At 40.3% G+C, this 18,262-nt stretch overlaps 1 protein-coding gene across 1 annotated transcript in view; it reads left to right on the plus strand.

Moving 5' to 3' along the window:
- Sntb1 (syntrophin beta 1) overlaps positions 1–18,262 on the plus strand; it is a 264,253-nt gene that overhangs the window by 104,802 nt on the left and 141,189 nt on the right. The window contains exon 3 of the mRNA XM_029469797.2: positions 2,715–2,931. Within this exon, the coding sequence (XP_029325657.1) occupies positions 2,715–2,931 (217 nt within the window). The remainder of the gene's footprint in view (positions 1–2,714; positions 2,932–18,262) is intronic.

Below are 18,262 nucleotides of genomic sequence, written 5' to 3' on the forward strand. Positions count from 1 at the left end.
TCTAAGTTCTCTTACTCCTATTATAAAACTTGGCTCCCTCTTCTCCATGCTATGGCTTCTGTACTTCTTCAGTAGGATTTCCTAGAGGCACTGATCCTGTGGGAGGTCAGGCAGCAACTTTGTAGCCTCCCAGGCTTTGCCACCTCTATTACACAGCTTTGTGGAGCAAGGAAATGGTGACATTCTGTATTCAGCAAATTCACAGCAGCTATGATACAGTCCAAGGATCCAGATTCAGTACCCAAAGCATTTAATAGAGTCATCTTCATGTAATAACACTAATAGAGTCATCTTCATGTTATAACACTTGAGTAAGGAAACTATGCGCTACTTTCTGTAGCCTCCCTAACCTGGTTTCAGTCTTACACCATGGAAGCATCAGCTTCTGAAATGACTTATTCAAGCCATCCCAGAGATTTTGTTCATTTTAATCCACTGTCATTGGTAATGACCTCAGCTATAATCTCTGCCTGTTATGCAATAGAGAACCAGAGTGGAAAGCTCATAGAGAGAACATAAAACCTCATATTGCATGTTCCTAAAATCTTGGTCGCCCTGCCAACTCAAAAAATATCTAAGGAATAAGGCAAACATGAGAAAAAGCAGAACTTCTGTATGTTCTACTCAGGCTTGTTACCCTTTATAATCTTAAAAAAGTAATATATATATATATATATATATATATATATATATATATATATGTAAATGTAGTTAAACATAAAAGTACACAAAAAGATAGTAAATGGATAACAAAAGCCTATTTCTATCATGCTGGCTTTTCATTCTATTCTCTGGTACAAACTACTATCAATATTTTCGAGAATTTGTACTAAAAATAACTGAAGATATATAAATATAGATAGTATACATATATATGTATATGATGTATATGTATGTATACATACAGGTAGATATACATATATTTATACATACACACATATATGTATGTATACATATACATAACATATATAGAGATATATGCATACATGTCTATATACATATTCATATGCATATATAAGAAGTATATAATCACAAATTTACATATACTTCTAGGGTTGTTTTAGTGTTGACTTTTGGTTGTTGAGACAGTGTTTACCTGTGTGTAGCCCTGATTGTCTTGGAACTTGCTTTATAGACCAGACTGGCCTCAAACTCAAAGATCCCCCTGCCTCTACCTCCCAAGTGCTGTGATTAAAGGCATATGCCTCCATACCCATCCTATATTTGTGATTTTTATACACAAAGATATTGCACTGTCTGCTTTATGTTTTCCTTAATCATCAATCTTCCAAGTCTTGTGCCATCAACATGTGCATATCTACCTCATTTTAATGCCTATAGAGATTATGATATATTTAACCTCTCAATTTTCTAACTCTTAGCCTTGAGAAATAATGGCTCTACTACTACAGATTTTGCCACTAGAATATAGATGTTTGTATTCATTTCTTTGTATACATGATTTCAGCACCACTGAAGTTGAAAAGTCTACCCTTGCTTCTGTGCATAATAACACGATCCTGGGCAATGATGTAGCTGCTAGAATCTGTATGTGTGCATTAAATCATAGTCTTTCAGCCTGGGTTACATTTCACATCATCTGCGCACTTGTTTTCAGTCTTCCACAATATGATTTATAATCAGAAAAGATAGACAGTGTCACAGATGAAAAAAAAAAGGTACCTGCAATTCTCATCTGCTGGACATTGTAATAGCAAGTTCTAAGATTGACATTGATACGGAATTTAAATAATAGGATAATTGGGTTGAAAGAAGCAGAAAGCCTGAATCTCATTCAGAATGTAACAGGCTTGGTGCTAACAGCATGCCCAGTGCAAGTTTCTTTCAGAGACAGAGATTTTTCCAAAAATATAACCTTCTATTCTCTTGAAAATTTCATATGAGTACAGTGTATTTACATTATCCACTTCCCATTCTCTTCCCTTTCTGACTCTTCTGTGTCCTTTCAACTACCTTCTTTCAAATTCATGACCTTGCTCAAATTCATGACACATACACTCACTCAAAATCTACTGAATCCCATTAGTATTGCTTATATGTACATGTGTTCAGGGCTGACCACTAAGATTGGGAAAACAATCGGGGGCCCATCTCAAGAGAGAACTAATTATCCATCCTTCAGCAGCCATTACTGCCTATAGCTCTTCATCTAGGAGTTGAGCCCTTGTTAAATATTGCTCCATCCATATTGGTATGTTAACTGGTGTGGTCTTGTGAAGACACCTATATAGTTGAAAGTTCATGGGTGCAGTTTTTCTGTCCAGTATAGGGGACACTAGCTAGCTGACGCTGTCTTGGTCTTGTGCCTCTTACAATATTTACAGACTTTCTTCTCTGTTGTATGAGTCTTAAATGTAGTTGTCATAGGTGTCCCAGTTGGGGATGAACACTCATTTATTCTCTGCATTTGGGCAAGCTGCAGATCTCTTTAACTGCCTTCTGCTGAAAAGAGAATTTTCGTTGCTGAAGGATGAGAACGGCACTACTCTATGATAAACATTTTATCTCATTCTTGCCTGGGTTTACAGAACCAGACTTGTGTTGCCTCCTATTGACTGAGCCTTAAGTCCAATTAGGCAGCTGTTGACCACAACATATAAGTGTTATTTATACATTGTATGCTGTACCACATATTGGTATTCCTAAAAAGGGGTATTCCTAAAAGTGTTTCTTGTCTTTTTTTTTCTTTATAGTGAAGTATATGAGAGAAGCCACACCTTACGTGAAGAAAGGGTCCCCGGTGTCTGAGATTGGATGGGAAACGCCTCCACCTGAGTCCCCAAGATTAGGGGGTGGCTCTGCAGATCCTCTGTCATCCCAGTCCTTCTCCTTCCATAGAGACCGGAAAAGCATCCCCCTCAAGATGTGTTATGTCACCCGGAACATGACCTTGGCTGACCCTGAAAACAGGTAACGGGGGAAACTTTCCTAGCCTCTGAGGTTATGACAGAATTTGCTGGGTTGTGCTTGTGTCTGAAAAGACTCCATGGATCTCATGAATAGAATGAAAGGTCCTCCCACCCTCCAAGCCTGAGGAAGAAGAATATTGAAAGACAGAGATTATATTCCAGCCAGTTTCCCTCTGAGGGTCAGATGGCAGAAGGCCTAAAGCTCTTCTCTCCCATAGGAGGGCAAGAAGTGGCATCAATCTGAGACTGCTGTACAGTTTCCCTAAGTCCATGAGTGATTCTGCAGGCCACAAGGTAGACATTCCACCTAATTCAGGACAATCTGCAGTACAGTAAAAGTGAAGCAGAAGTTATGGTCTCATTTCATTCCAAAATGATTTGATTGTAGGAAAAGGTACCAAGGAAGAGAATTAAGAAGAAAAGAGGGAGAGGGAAAGAGGCTGAGGAACCGAGCCAGCAAATGGGGACTCTTGGTGACCTTTGCATCCGCATTAAAGTGCTAAAAATAGAAGCAGCTCTACTGGTCCTTATTTACCACATGTGTGGGACAGCTGCAACTCCCACAAATGGGAAGGATTTGGCTAGGGTCACAGTTGCTGATGGGAAAAAGCCAAAGTGATTGGAGCAGGGAGAAAACTGACTCTTTGCTTCCAAACTCCATGTGGGTCTTAGTTCTTGGCCCAGTGAATCCACGCTAAGGAGCTGTTTGGGCCCTTCTGGCTCCAACCACCTGTCACGTCCCTCTGTACTCCTCCCCAGCACCCATCCTAGTGACCTCATACCAATACAAGGATGGGCTGCTTATAAGAGAAAGCCAGCAACAGCAGCAGCAGCAGTGAGAGAGGAGTCAAGCCAGATGGAATGAGGAGGTAGTCCTCCCAAGATGATCTCCCTCCTCCCCATTCTGCTTTGTCCCTCCTCTTTTTCTACTGATTCCCTGGACCTGCAGTTTATTGCTTGACTGCTCAGAATTTTCTCCTCCCTGGGGTCCTCCCCTCTTAACCAAATAACCCCTTTCTCTCAAGAATCTAATGTCAAGTATCAGATATAATAAATTCACAATCTGCAGTATGTTCCTCTTGTACTAGGTTGTATGTTAACACATTTAGTCAGACAATTGCAAAGTCATGGCTTACAGACGCACTCAACTCATACATGTTCCTTTTCATAGTCTATGCAATAGTCTAACTACCATTTTAATAAATCTGAATTAGTTGTTGTATTGAATATTGTGACATTTCACATTTGAAAAATAATGTTTTTCATTTCTTTTAAAAAACAAAAACAAAGACAAAAAACAAGTAGCTACTACAGGCAGGGGTCTAAGTAACAGGATCCCAGGAGTGGTAACTCCTTTAACAAGGGGATGAACGCACTTTCTCATTCCTGTTGTTCATAATTAGAGACTTTATGGAATTCCATGCCTGGTCCTTTATATTACCTGCTTAATACCTGACTTCTTAATACTCGGTAGTCCTCCTAACAGTTGACATGTTATTGTTGTACTAATTCTACAAGTAAAAAAAAAAAAAAAAAAAAAAAGGCCGGGCAGTGGTGGCACACGCCTTTAATCCCAGCACTCTGGAGGCAGAGGCAGGCATATTTCTGAGTTCAAGGCCAGCCAGAGCTACACAGAGAAACCCTGTCTTGAAAAGAAAAAGAAAAGAAAAGAAAAAACCAACAAAAAAAGGAAGATAGAGAAATTTCCAGAAACATCCTAGAAGTTATTAATATCTTGGAAAACAAAAGTTCATGAATGGTTTTTTTTTCTGCTGTTCTTTCTAACAAGAGACTTATATGTTATAACATTTATGACCTATAAACAACATGGGGTCAATCAATTATCAGAGTGTTTTGAGAAACCTCTGGCTTTAATAATACTGGGATTTCCGTTATGTGTGTCTACACAGACAGTGGAATGGATTTTTAAAGCTTAATACCACTGCTGTCTAAGTCTACTGCTGATGAGTTATCTACAGAGCGTCCTAGGTGGGAGTTGCAGAGCCTGTTTTGCTAGGATATGAGAAACAACAGGGCAGAATTAAAAGCAAAGATCCAGCTGAGAAAGATGGGTTCTGAGGAGACATCAGGTCCAGATAGGTCCTGAACTGCTGCTACCAAGTAGATGAGGGTGGAACTTGCCCCCAGTAAAGGAAAAAAAAAAAAAAACCAAAATAGGAAACAAATACTTCGTAGAATTGCATTTGCCTGCTGGGAAAAATATAGCATTGCCAATCAGACAGATAATGTAGCCAAATCACAGTTCTGCCTAGTACAAGAAACACTCCAAACACAAACTGATTTCAGCAGTGAAAGACATAGAACCTGGCAGGAGCCCCCAAAACCAATGCAAAGGAGCAGCAACTGAAAGCACCAATTTCTTTTTTTTTTTAATTTTTTAATTGCTTATTTTATTTATTAACATTTCAAATACTATCCTCCTTCCCGGTTTCCCCTCTGAAAACCCCCTATCGCACCCCTCCTCCTCCCTGATTCTATGAGGGTGCTCCCCTACCCACCCATTCACTCCCACATCACTGCCCTAACAGTCCCCTATGCGGAGTCATGAACCCTTCACAGGACCAAGGGCCTCCCCTTCCATTGATGCTAAATAAGGCTATCCTCTGTTACATGCAGCTGGAGCCAGCCTCCATGTATATTCTTTCGTTCGTGGTTTAGTCCCTGGGAGCTCTGGGAAGGTTCTAGTTCGTTGCTATTGTTCCTCCTATGGGGTTGCAAACCCCTTCAGGTCCTTCAGTCCTTCCCCTAACTCCTCCATTGCAATTTCAATCTTGATATATGACAAGGTAAAGATGCAGGCCACAGAACACAAAACAGAACCAAGAAGGGCTGATTTATGCTGAAGACCAAAATTCATGAGAAGTATTAGATTTAAACACAAACCAAATAACAATTCAGCAGTAACTTGTATAGAAGAAGCTATAGAAAGTTGACGAGGAAACAGAAGCATGGTACAGGAATTTAACCCAAGTCACTCTCAGTCCAAGATGGGTCACGTGGAAGGCAAAAGATGAATAAGGATATATATTTAAGTAGTATAAGAAGTGGCTCCCAGGTGCATAATAAAATTTGTACCTCGCTATTGGAAAATGCACTTTATACTTAAAGGCATAGTTTACAACCATAATGCCTAGATAGTCCCAATCTCATCTGATCTCAAATACACACAGAACATGCATATAGTTAGGCAAAGAGTGTACATCAAAGAGAATGTAATAGGTCCCATATGCTAGAAATAGTAGAGACAATGTCCTCTGGCAGTAGCAGGTTAAAAACCAGAAAATTAATAATAAAATCAAACCTAAAATACCTTTCTTCTTGAGTTTTGCAAAACACCCTCCATAAGCAATCTTTGGACCACTGAAGCAATACATACTAAACTTCTAGCCCATCTTTAAATGATAACAATGAAAACTGGCACACAGGGTTAATATAAAAAAGAGGAAAGCACCCACCCTCACCTACTGCTGCACAAAGTGAGGGAAGGGGTGCAGCACCTAGCCCGGGCAGCACAGTAGGGCTGGCCCTGGTGTCTGGGATGGGTGAGCCAGCCCTGAGATTGTGAGCAGGAGAGTTAGTCCTGATAGTGTGGATGCAGGAGAGCAGGTGGGCTGACCAACTTAGCTTGCACTCAGGCCCAGATCCAGGGCTCTGAGTTGGTCCAGCCCATCATCTACCCCAACTATGAACTTGTAAGAGGGCTGGTCTCAGTCCCACAGGTCCTGAAAACCTGAAGCTACAGGATCTCCATAACATAGGGCAACAATAGGATATATGAGAGGCATCACTTATGATTGGGTATTGATGGTGTAGCAGAAGCCAGAGGCCTTGAACCTGACCAATGACTCATCACAATGATCATTCACGGCTAAATCTGTTCGGGCAAAGGGATGTAGTATGGGACACAATGAGACACACACTGCAGGTTCCACACTAAGAAGGATGTTTGTTTGTTTGTTTGTTTGTTTGTTTGTTTGTTTGTTTGTGTTTAGGGTGGTTATTTTTAATTTTTGTTTTGTTTTGGGAAGAAAGGTTGCAAGGACAATGGTTGAATACAAAGAGATGAAGAGATGAGGGGGATTGGAGTGCATGATGTGACATTCATAAAAAAAGGAGAAAAGGAAAGGAGAGAAAAGGATCAGAAAGTGTGTATGGTGTGTGTCTAGCCACAGACATAGTGAAATGAAGTCTTAGTTCTGCCACATCTTCATCAATTTAAGCAAGAACTCATCTCGGGATGCAATTAACCATCTTCTACATAGTCTATCTCCACATTGCAAGCTTTGCTGAGGATTGGGCATAAAAACAAACAGAAGCCTTAGCTGATACCAAACCAGTTTCTGAATCATTACCTCCTTTGTCTCCAACCTCAACACCTGGAGGAACAGTTCACTGGGAAACTGTCAGCCGGGAGTTAATGGGTCCACGGGTGCCAGAACATGAAAACGGATTGACAAATGCCACAGCATCTTAGGGGCTGATGCCCTCGGTGGGGGACACACAGTTGCTCACAGTTTACATTAAAACCTTTAATGCTCAATTTCTCAAACAGAAACAGCCACAGAACAGCAGGCAACATCGCTGTTCTTTCTGTGGAAAAGGTCACTCAGCAGGTACCAAATCCACAAGCATTTCACTAATAGTGGCCACCGGTGAGGACATCCTTCTTCCAAATGCTACCTCTTCTCATATCCCCTACTTTTCATCCTTAATTCTTGGCCTCCACACCCATTGTCCTTATCCCGGGCCACATCTTCCACCCACCAGAGTGTCTGGAGCCATGTCCTTTCTGGTGCTTTGTTTTCAGATTGTAACTTCTCCAGTCTCTCATCTTCCTAGTCAATGGAATAAGAAACCCAGCATTTTACCATTTGCTCAAATAGGCTCCCACTCCTCTGCATAATAATGTCTATCCTCTTTAGTATTGGGGGGAAAGCCCCCAGTAAGCTGTGTGTCTGTTTTAATTGCTCAGCACTGGTCCCTAATTTCCAGCCTTTATGCTTCAGCTATCCTTAGGCAGTTTGCATAGCCCAGCAGTCACCTGCCTGTTATTTAAGCCCCAGCAGAAGCAACCCCTCTGGGACATGGCTCTCTTGTGATACACTTTCCTTGCCACTCTGGCTGGTATTGCATCCTTCTTAAAGACTGACAACTTTTTCTGTGTACTTACCTAGTTCCCAAGCTATATAGTTCTTGAAATGGGAGACGTTCCACGTTTTCATTCCATTACCCCAGCTCTTAGGAATATTGTTTAGTACAAAGTAGCTATTTGAGTATATTTCCACTAATATATGATAAACAGCATACTTATCTGTCCATTTTGGGCATTCTTCAATTTTTTCTTTTGAAGAAATCTTCCCGCTACAGCTTTGAACATGAGAGAATAGATTAAAGCAACATTCTAACCCCCATACATAGAAAATTCAGTAAAACTAGGAAAACACATTAGCCATCCTGGTAGTGAGAGTTAGTAGCTGTACCATCGCAGGCAGGATATGAGGCATTAGTCCTTGCATACTACACAACAGAGTCTAGTGTATATTTCATGGGTAAAGTACAGATATATACATCCTGTCTTGATAAACAGCATGCTTACCTATGCCCAGGGCACAGGGAAGAAGTTCATCAAGATGCTGTGTATGATTCAAATGGCAATGTGTACTTGGCACAGTGACTCAGAGCGGTGGGATCTGGTAAGTCCTATGACACCCTCGGATTTATCTTCACAAAACACCCTCAGTGCTGTCGCCATAAGTCAGAAGCTAAACTTCAGCCACAGAAAGTCAGAAAGTTGATTTAAAGGCCTGCAGGAATGGATCCATCTCTAAAAGGTTGACTCGTATTAACCTAATAGCCAGAGTCCACTTAAGAGATCAATGAAGTTGTCAACCAAACAGACTTGCTTGCAAGGGAGGACCCAATGTGCTTTTACTGTGGACAGGCCACATTGGTACACAAAGGCACATCTAAGCAGAATACTAAAACACCACGTTACTCCACAATGGTGACTTACAAGGCAACCTAAGCATACAATTTCTCTAGGTGGACAAGCTACATGACAAATTCAAGCACCACAACAGTTATTTGGTGAACATGCAACCAATGTAAGATGGAATAATGCATCTGCAGTGCTTCAATTAAGAAATATGGAGCTGGCCTTTCCAGCATGGGGAGAGCTTTTCCAAGATGGCCATTCTGTAGAGTTTTCCCTTGCCTGCCAACTCCCTCTCTTCTAGGCTGTATATAAATAACCTGCAGCTTCCCGTGGGGTTCACTGTCCTTTCATGACTAATTAAACTTCTTTATTTCACATGGTTTTTTTCTCCCCCCTAGGAGAGTCAGAACAGAGCAGAATAAGAATTTGTTTACCAAATTTCATCACTTTCTAGTCCTGGTTCTCTGAGACTGCTCTTTTTTTTTTTTTTTTTAATATTTTTATTACATATTTTCCTCAATTACGTTTCCAATGCTATCCCAAAAGTCCCCCATAGCGCCCCCCCACTTCCCTATCCACCCATTCCCATTCTTTTGGTCCTGGCATTCCCCTATATTGGGGCATATAAAGTTTGCAAGTCCAATGGGCCTCTCTTTCCATTGATGGCTGACTAGGCCATCTTTCGATACATATGCAGCTAGAGACAAGAGCTCCGGGGTTCTAGTTAGTACATCATGTTGTTCCAACAATAGGGTTGCAGATCCCTTTAGCTCCTTGGGTACTTACTCTAGCTTCTCCATTGGGAGCCCTGTGATCCATCCAATAGCTGACTGTGAACATCCACTCCTGTGTTTGCTAGGCCCCTGCATCGTCTCACAAGAGACAGCTATATTTGGGTCCTTTCAGCAAAATCTTGCTAGTGTATGCAATGGTGTCAGCGTTTAGAAGTTGATTATGGGATGGATCCCTGGGTACGGCAGTCTCTAAATGGTCCATCCTTTCATCACCGCTACGAACTTTGTCTCTGTAACTCCTTCCCTGGGTGTTTTGTTCCCAATTCTGAGAAGGTGCACAGTGTCCACACTTTGGTCTTCATTCTTCTTGAGTTTCATGCGTTTAGCAAATTGTATCTTAAATCTTGGGTATCCTAAGTTTTGGGCTAATATCCACTTATCAGTGAATACATATTGTGTGAGTTCTTTTGTGATTGTGTTACTTCACTCAAGATGATGCCCTCCAGGTCCATCCATTTGGCTAGGAATTTCATAAATTCATTCTTTTTAATAGCTGAGTAGTACTCCATTGTGTAAATGTACCATAATTTCTGTATCCATTCCTCTGTTGAGGGACATCTGGGTTCTTTCCAGCTTCTGGCTATTATAAATAGGGCTGCTATGAACATAGTGGAACATGTGTCCTTTTTACCGGTTGGGACATCTTCTGGATATATGCCCAGGAGAGGTATTGCTGGATCCTCCGGTAGTACTATGTCCAATTTTCTGAGGAACCGCCAGACTGATTTCCAGAGTGGTTGTACAAGCTTGCAATCCCACCAACAATGGAGGAGTGTTCCTCTTTCTCCACATCCTCGCCAGCAACTGCTGTCACCTGAATTTTTGATCTTAGCCATTCTGACTGGTGTGAGGTGGAATCTCAGGGTTGTTTTGAGTTGCAATTCCCTAATGATTAAGGATGTTGAACATTTTTTCAGGTGCTTCTCTGCCATTCGGTATTCCTCAGGTGAGAATTCTTTGTTCAGTTCTGAGTCCCATTTTAATGGGGTTATTTGATTTTCTGGAGTCTACCTTCTTGAGTTCTTTATATATATTGGATATTAGTCCCTTGACTGCTCTTATATCAGTTGGTTCTCTTAGAATCTTGCATGATTCCAAATACAGTAGTTACATATTTATAGACAAATAGGGTTTTAGTGACTGCCAACAGAAAAATAAACATTTTATTAGCTTAAATTTATTTCCTTCTTACCCCATACCTTACATAGAACTCCTAACCATGCTCATTAAACTTTGAATACTGTTGACAATTTCCCTTCTTAATTGCATCCAGAATGAAGATTCATGAGGTACTTACAACTGCTATTTCTCCTCAAGACGACTTCTCTACTGAGAGGCTTGCCAAATACTATTTTCTTCTTTCTTCTTCTTTTTCTTTCTTGGCTATGCTCCAGTGGTTGAGTTCATACCATGAGTATATAAGCAGCACATTGTGGGTAGCACAATTAAGACTCAGTGGGTTCTAAAACAAAAAAAGGCACAAAGTTTGGAATGGGTTGTGAGGGTCAGAGTATATCTGAGAGGAAAAAAGGAGAAGAGTAGGGAGGGGATATAATCAAAATACAATTTATGTATTTTGTATCTCAATTAATAAAACATTATATTAAAAGTGGATGTGGGAACTTAGTAAAACAGTTAGGTTTAAGGTCAGTCCCTCATGGATAGGACTAGGGTTCTTCAAAAAGGAATTTAGAGAGCTTATGTATCCCTCTAGCATGTAAAGACAGACAATCATTGTCATCTATGATGAGCAGGCCTTTCACTAGATATTAAGTGTCTTTACTGGTGTCTTGATTCTAGCCTTCTAGTCTCTCAAGTTGAATAATTTCTCTCTGAGGGTGACTAATTTCTCTTCTTTCTAAGTTACTCTAAGGCCTCTCATTAGAACAGTTTGAACAGATTAATACAAAAATTGGTGCTGAGGAGTGATGTGTTTCTCAACAAATATTTCACAATGTAGAAGTTAGAGAATATGTAGAGGTTAAAAAATTCCTGATATGTTGCTCTGAAAGGATAGCTGTGATGAGGACTCAGAAGGAAAAAAGATTGAAAGAAACCCTCAGTTTTAAAAATAACATGAACCAAATGTTGGTGGTGACACAGGCAGTAAAGGCCTCAAACAAAATGGTATCAGATCATAAAGGAGCCGGCTTTGTTACTCAGTGTCAAGGCACATGCTTGAGTTGTACCTAGGTTCTTTTGTTTTATAGAAGTGTTGTAAGTGATGAACTAGAATATTGGATAGAAGAAATATCCAAACAACGTGCTAAAAGGATGTGTTAGGGCTTTCTCTTGACTGCTTAGAATAAAATGCAAGAAGAAAAAAAACAAATTAAGGATGACATTTATTACCAAAGGAAAACATAACAAATATTTTGAGAATTCTCAACATAGATGTGTTGTAAGTTTGAAAAGGAATACAAAGGGCATGGCCAAGTGGGCATGGCCAAGTGAACCTTTGGTAAGGAGGCTAGTGTAGATCGATAAAAGCCAGACACTACTCAATTAGACAGATATAGAATGGCCTTGGAGGCATTTACGGGCTCTTTGGAGCTGTCTTACTCTTTGTGGGCCTTGAGAACAGAACAATTACAAAGCTCTTTTCCATCCATGATGCCCAGTGCTCCTCATTGTCCCAGATGACGCGCAAGCTACTATGATACTGCATCCACACTGGTGCTTAAGCTATGAGTGCATGGCTATCTCCACCTGCATCCCAAAGGATGTATTATAAGGTTCTAGGACCCAAGTCATAGGGCAAGACCACTGCAGCAAACTGTCCTACTAAGACAATTTTCAAGGAGGCCACAAAATCAGATGGTAGAGATTAAAGACCAGTACTCTCACTAGCATGCAACTCCAGCCTTGGAGAGCTACAGGCAAGTGACTTCAACCCATAAGACTTTGCATCTGCACTGTTTGAGGAAAGCCATGGGAGACAGAGTCACCTGAACACTAGAGACCCAAACCCCAACGGACTATATGAGAAAAGGAGAAACCTGAGTCAAAGATTATTCTGAAAACATATGATATAATGTTATTATGCTAGGTAGGACCTGTTCTTGCTGGTTTCCTTATCAGTTCTCTTTTCTGGATAGGGATGTTTAACCTAAGCCTGATCTGCTGCTGTGTTTTGCAAACATGCATCTTGCTTGGTTTTACTATCTCCCAGCTGAAGGGGAATTTGTCTTAGGACAGAACACGTCTTCATCACACTCATGTCTGAGTCAGATACCTAGATAAGACTTTTGAGCCGGGTGTGATGGCGCACGCCTTTCATCCCAGTACTCGGGAGGCAGAGGCAGGCGGATTTCTGAGTTCGAGACCTGCCTGGTCTACAAAGTGAGTTCTAGGACAGCCAGGGCTATACAGAGAAACCCTGTCTCGAAAAAAAACAAAACAAAAACAAACAAACAAAAAGACTTTTGCCTTTAGATTTTTGAATTGATGCTAGAACGAGTTAAGATCTGGAAGACTACTGAGATAGGGTGAATATACTTTGTACCTCAGAAGAACATGAATTGTGTGGGACCAGGGGAATAGCTCTTAAGTGTTTATCTCCACCAAATTTATATGATAAAGCCTAATTGTCTGTGTAATAGTCTCAAAATATGGCACTTTTGTGAGGTGAATAGATGTTTAAAATCAATGCCTATATGAAAGAGTTTTCAAGAATCCTATTCACTCTCACTATGACGTAACGACACATACGAGCCATTATCTATGAAAGGCAGATACACACTGCATACCACATCAGTGAGAGGCTTGAGCTTAGACTCCCCCAAGTCCAGAACTGTCAGTATTAAAGTTCTGATTTTTTTTAACTCCCCAGCCTAATATATTTTATCTGTCAGTATAAACAGAGATGTTTTCTGTAAAATATGACTCAACATTATAGCCATGTACAGTGGTGTGTGAGTACCGGGTGACTTAATGATTACAACCTTTAATTCCTACAAGGACAAGGAAGTTATAATGTAGATTTCAGTCAAAACTGTCTTCATTACTGAGTGCAGGTAAAGCAAAGGAGTTCTGTTATGGTGTTGCTGTTGTTTTGATTTTATTTCTTCATCTTTACTCAGAGATCAGAGAACTTTCCCAGCCATGTCCCCAAGCTGTTAAGCAGAGATTTATTTCCTAAGAAAACATTCTTTAGCAGACTTTTTTTTAAGCAGACAGTTTTTAAGACTGCTAAGATTGCTGGCTTTTTTTTTTTTTTTTTTTTTTTTTTTGCAAGGACCTGTGTTGTAATTTCTCAACTCTTAGTCTCCTAAGAACTTAAGTATTATCTATGTGTCAGTTCCAAGTCCGCAGCTAGGCTCGGTAGCACAGGCGTGTAATCTCAGCCCAAGGGAGAGGATCACAATTGCAAGGCCTGCCTGAGCTACAGAATGAGTTCGAGGCTAACCTTAGCAGCTTAAATGAGACCCTGTCTCAAAATAGAAAGCTTTAAAAAAGACCTAGGGACATGGCTCAGTAGTAAATTGCTTGCCCTCATATCTATGAGGTCCTCAGCTTGATCCCCAGTACAAAGAAGAAAATTAAATCGCAAGTCTTCAATCTACTATTTACTCCCACCCCGTGCTATCCACTGTCAAACCCATGCCACATTAAGAGATGCCTGTAGTCATCTTAAGTGTTCAGCATCTTTGCTTTCAATCCTCTGGCCCCTGTACGACACCTGTCAGTTTTTCTCTTTCTGCAAGATTAGAATTGATTTAAAACCCAAACAAATATTTATTTCTTAATATACTTCAGTTACAGGTCTGAGTATTATAACAACGGGGTTTCTGTTATCTGTGCAGAAGCTGGTTGGTTCAGGCTCTAGGTCTAGACTCTTCCTGAAGCACACTAGTGGAATTCCTTGTACCATGAATAAGAGTCAATGCTGTCTTTCTAGTTTAACTCTTTTTCTTGTTTTGTTGCTTTGACCTATTCCAACTTGTTCTTTTTGTTACCTCATTTAATTTAACTTAATTTCATTTCATTACTATTCCTTAGATGCCTCTCTGTTTTCTAACCAGAGACAGAAAGTAGGAGGAGATAGCTGGGAGGGGACATGATGAGGAACTGGGAGGAGTGGGGGGAAAGGAAATCAGAATTGGAATACATTGTGTGAAAGAGAAATCTATATATTTTTGATTTTCTTCTTCTTCTTCTTCTTCTTCTTCTTCTTCTTCTTCTTCTTCTTCTTCTTCTTCTTCTTCTTCTTCTTCTTCTTCTTCTTTTGTTTTTTCTTGTTGTTGTTTTCAAGACAGGGTTTCTCTGTGTAGCCCTGGTTATCCTGGACTTGCTTTATAGACCAGGCCGCCCTTGAACTCAGAAAGATCCACCTGCCTCTGCCTCTGCCTCCCAAGTGCTGAGATTAAAGGAAGGTATCACCAGGGCCAGCAAGGAATTTATTTTTAATAAAGGAAAAAAATTCAATGCTCTAATTTTTCAGCTGCAGCTTTTTTAAAAAGTTAAATATTTAACACTTAAAAGTAAAATTAATTCATGCATGTCCCCAGTCCCAGCTATAAAAGAAGCTGAGGCAGGAGATTATCTGTGCTCAGGAACTGGAGACCAGCCTGGATGAAACAGCAAGATGTAAGGAGATGTAACTTCAAATTCACCAGCATTTTTTTTTTGGAAAGTAACATATTTGATCTAAAATTATGTACTTTTCTCTACCACCAAAGCTACTATTTTGGTAATGCATATTCATCTATCTATGTATCTGCCTATCATCTATCATATGCCTGTCTACCAAATTGCTTGTGATTTAGACAAAGCCAAGTGAAATATTTTGTTGCTGGAGAAAAGAAAGGGAGTATTTAACAAGTGTAAGTGCTTAAGTTATAAGTGCATGGCTACCTCCACCTGCATCCCAAAGGATACATTATAAGTGTGGCTGTATTTATATAAAAATAAAATGATAGAGAAAGAACAGAGAGTAATAGATGAAGGCATCTGGCATTGATCTCTAGTCTCTACACATATGAACATACATACATACATACACACATACATACACATATAGGTGCACACTCACAAAAAACACCTATGCACACAAATACCACATACATATGAAAATGATAATAATCAAGGCAGATAGTTTAAAAGAAAGTGGAAATCAGGTTTATTGCTCAGTAGTAGTTATTCATCATTGAGTTTATATAGACTGTCTGTAGGCCTGTTTGGCAATTCACATCTGAAATCCCAGGAACTTGTTCTCATTATTAAGTTGGTAATGTCTGCCAGTCTGTTTGTCAATCACCTCTTTCCACATCTCCTGCTGGAAAGATGTTGGAATTCCTCATTTTCTGGGTGATTCTCCACTGCTCTGTTACATTTGTTCAGACTTAGTTTTCTGCATTTCTTTTCAGTACCCTTTGTTTTCATTGCAGCTATCAGAGCGTGGTTCTTTCAGCTGTCTGATGTTCCCTTTTCATCGAATTTTCTTCTTGTTTTTGTGAATGTCACATTTTCAGTTAGCTCTGCGAGACTGTTAATTAGCTGATTTTTACTGTGCTCTTTGCTCTTTCCTCTGTTGGCTGATTGCTTTAGAAGCATCTTCATCCTCCCTGCTGGAGGCTTCCCTCAACTGTCTGTTGGCCCCTTGTTATCTGGCCTTTATTTAGATAGAGACTAAGAAGCCTATTAAAGCCTGTGTCAGTAGGCAGTTGTAGACTTATTGCTGGGCAAGCTTCCCATATGAGCAGGCTACCTCTGATTTTGAAGTGTGTGTTTAGAAGCTTTTGCTGGCTCTATTCATTTAGGCTGCAATCATTCGCCTACTCTTCCTTTGGTGTGGATGGGCAATGGAGAGTGGGAAAATACCTGACTGTGATTTTTTTTCTGAAAGTCCCAATGTATAACATATAGAGTGCTCTGAGGACTCTTGTTTTGATCCCTATCCATCTCTAGAGGTTCTGCGTCATGTAGTTCCAACAGCTGCCTCCTAGCTGACATCTTCTCTGTGCCCCTTCATGTTATAATTCCCTGTATCCTTTCTCTACTCTACAAAATCCATCAGCTCGTTCATTGTTGCCAGTCTTTCCAATGCATGTTGAAAAGGTGGCCCTCTCCTTCTCCTTTGAGTTTAGACCTAGTTTGCTGGGCCCTTGGGAAGAAACGGTTAACATGAATGACCAAGCCACACAGTGATTTGCTTAACCAGAATCTTTGCATAATTTACAACTTTGTATACAGCAAGCACACAAAAGGTTTGTTTTAATGAGCCCAGAAGACATTTCATTGCCCTGTTGTTTTTAAGAAAATCTATTTCCTTCATAAATAAACTTTAGCATCCACACTAATTATCATATATTTTTAATCAGTGAGGTATGAATGAGTAAGGCTTCTGTAACAACATAGCACTGGCTGAGAAAGAGAGAGAGAGAGAGAGAGAGAGAGAGAGAGAGAGAGAGAGAGAGAGAGAGAGAGAGAGAGAGAGAAGAAATCTCTGGTTTGCATTAAGAAAGTATTTAGAGGTCTCATCAAGCAAGATTCCATGATTCATGGATATACAGGTCCACAGGTCCACATGAGTTCATCTTAGCTCATTCTTGTACAGTAAGTAACATTCCAAGAAAATTTAAGTTTCTCCTTTTGTGAGAGCTTTTGGAGAGTTTGAACTTGACCTTCTGGGTGTAGAGGAGTTTTGCTAATGTTGACTCTCAAAATACAGGTCTTGTTCTTTTGCTCTTGATCCATTAATTGAACTCCATTTGGTTTGCAAATAACTGCCCTGGGATTTTCCAGCCGCGATAATGATGGCTCTGAAAATAACCCCAGACTTATCATGCAGACACCCTCTATTCAAGCAGGTATCCCCTGTGCGGGCGACTCAACAGTACGATGGGAATTCACATAGAGACCCTGTTCTTCCTTTCCACATGTGCGGAATTTTTTTCCTTAGTGGGGAAAGGAGTTGGGACACACATTACTATGGCTAGTCCTGCTTGATGGTGTAAAGTGGGTGCCTCCTTTGTTCTTAAACGATGTTTGAATGTGAATTTTGATACTGCTGGTTCATTGAATTTGCGTTTCCTTGTTTCACTTTGTTTGAGTTTAGTTTTGGTGATAGAATCTCATGACGTTGCCTGGCGGGCCCAGAATTTTCAATATCCTTGCTGTAGCTTCCTTTCTGTGTGCCAAGATGACATGCATATGTCACCATACCCAGCCTTGTCTGTCTCTCAAGTCTCAACTTTTAAGTAGCTTTGTTTATTTAAATTCTACACTGTATGCCATGGTTTGCTTTTACATTTGTTCAATATCTAACAGTAGCACGAGAAACCACTCGTTGAATACAAAAGGATGGTCGAGAGACTATCAGTCTCAATGCTAGGATACAGGTTTCATCCTTGAAGAATTCACAGACAGCACTTAACGTGGGGGCATTCTTGTTTCCTGAGCATCGTCTTTGTAGATGAACCTTATCCCACTGTGACTCAGCAGCACAAGTAATATTTACTTGAATAGCTGTACTGAAAGAACCAACACATACGCAGATCTTAGCAGCCCCAGGAAGCTGTTACCACCCCAGGCTTAGGTGGCAATAGAGATGAGTAGCTCTGGAATTGGGAGAGTCCCAG

The sequence above is a fragment of the Mus caroli genome, unplaced genomic scaffold, assembly GCF_978045245.1.
Source record: "Mus caroli unplaced genomic scaffold, Mus_caroli_1 scaffold_16, whole genome shotgun sequence".
Taxonomy (NCBI): Eukaryota; Metazoa; Chordata; class Mammalia; order Rodentia; family Muridae; genus Mus; species Mus caroli.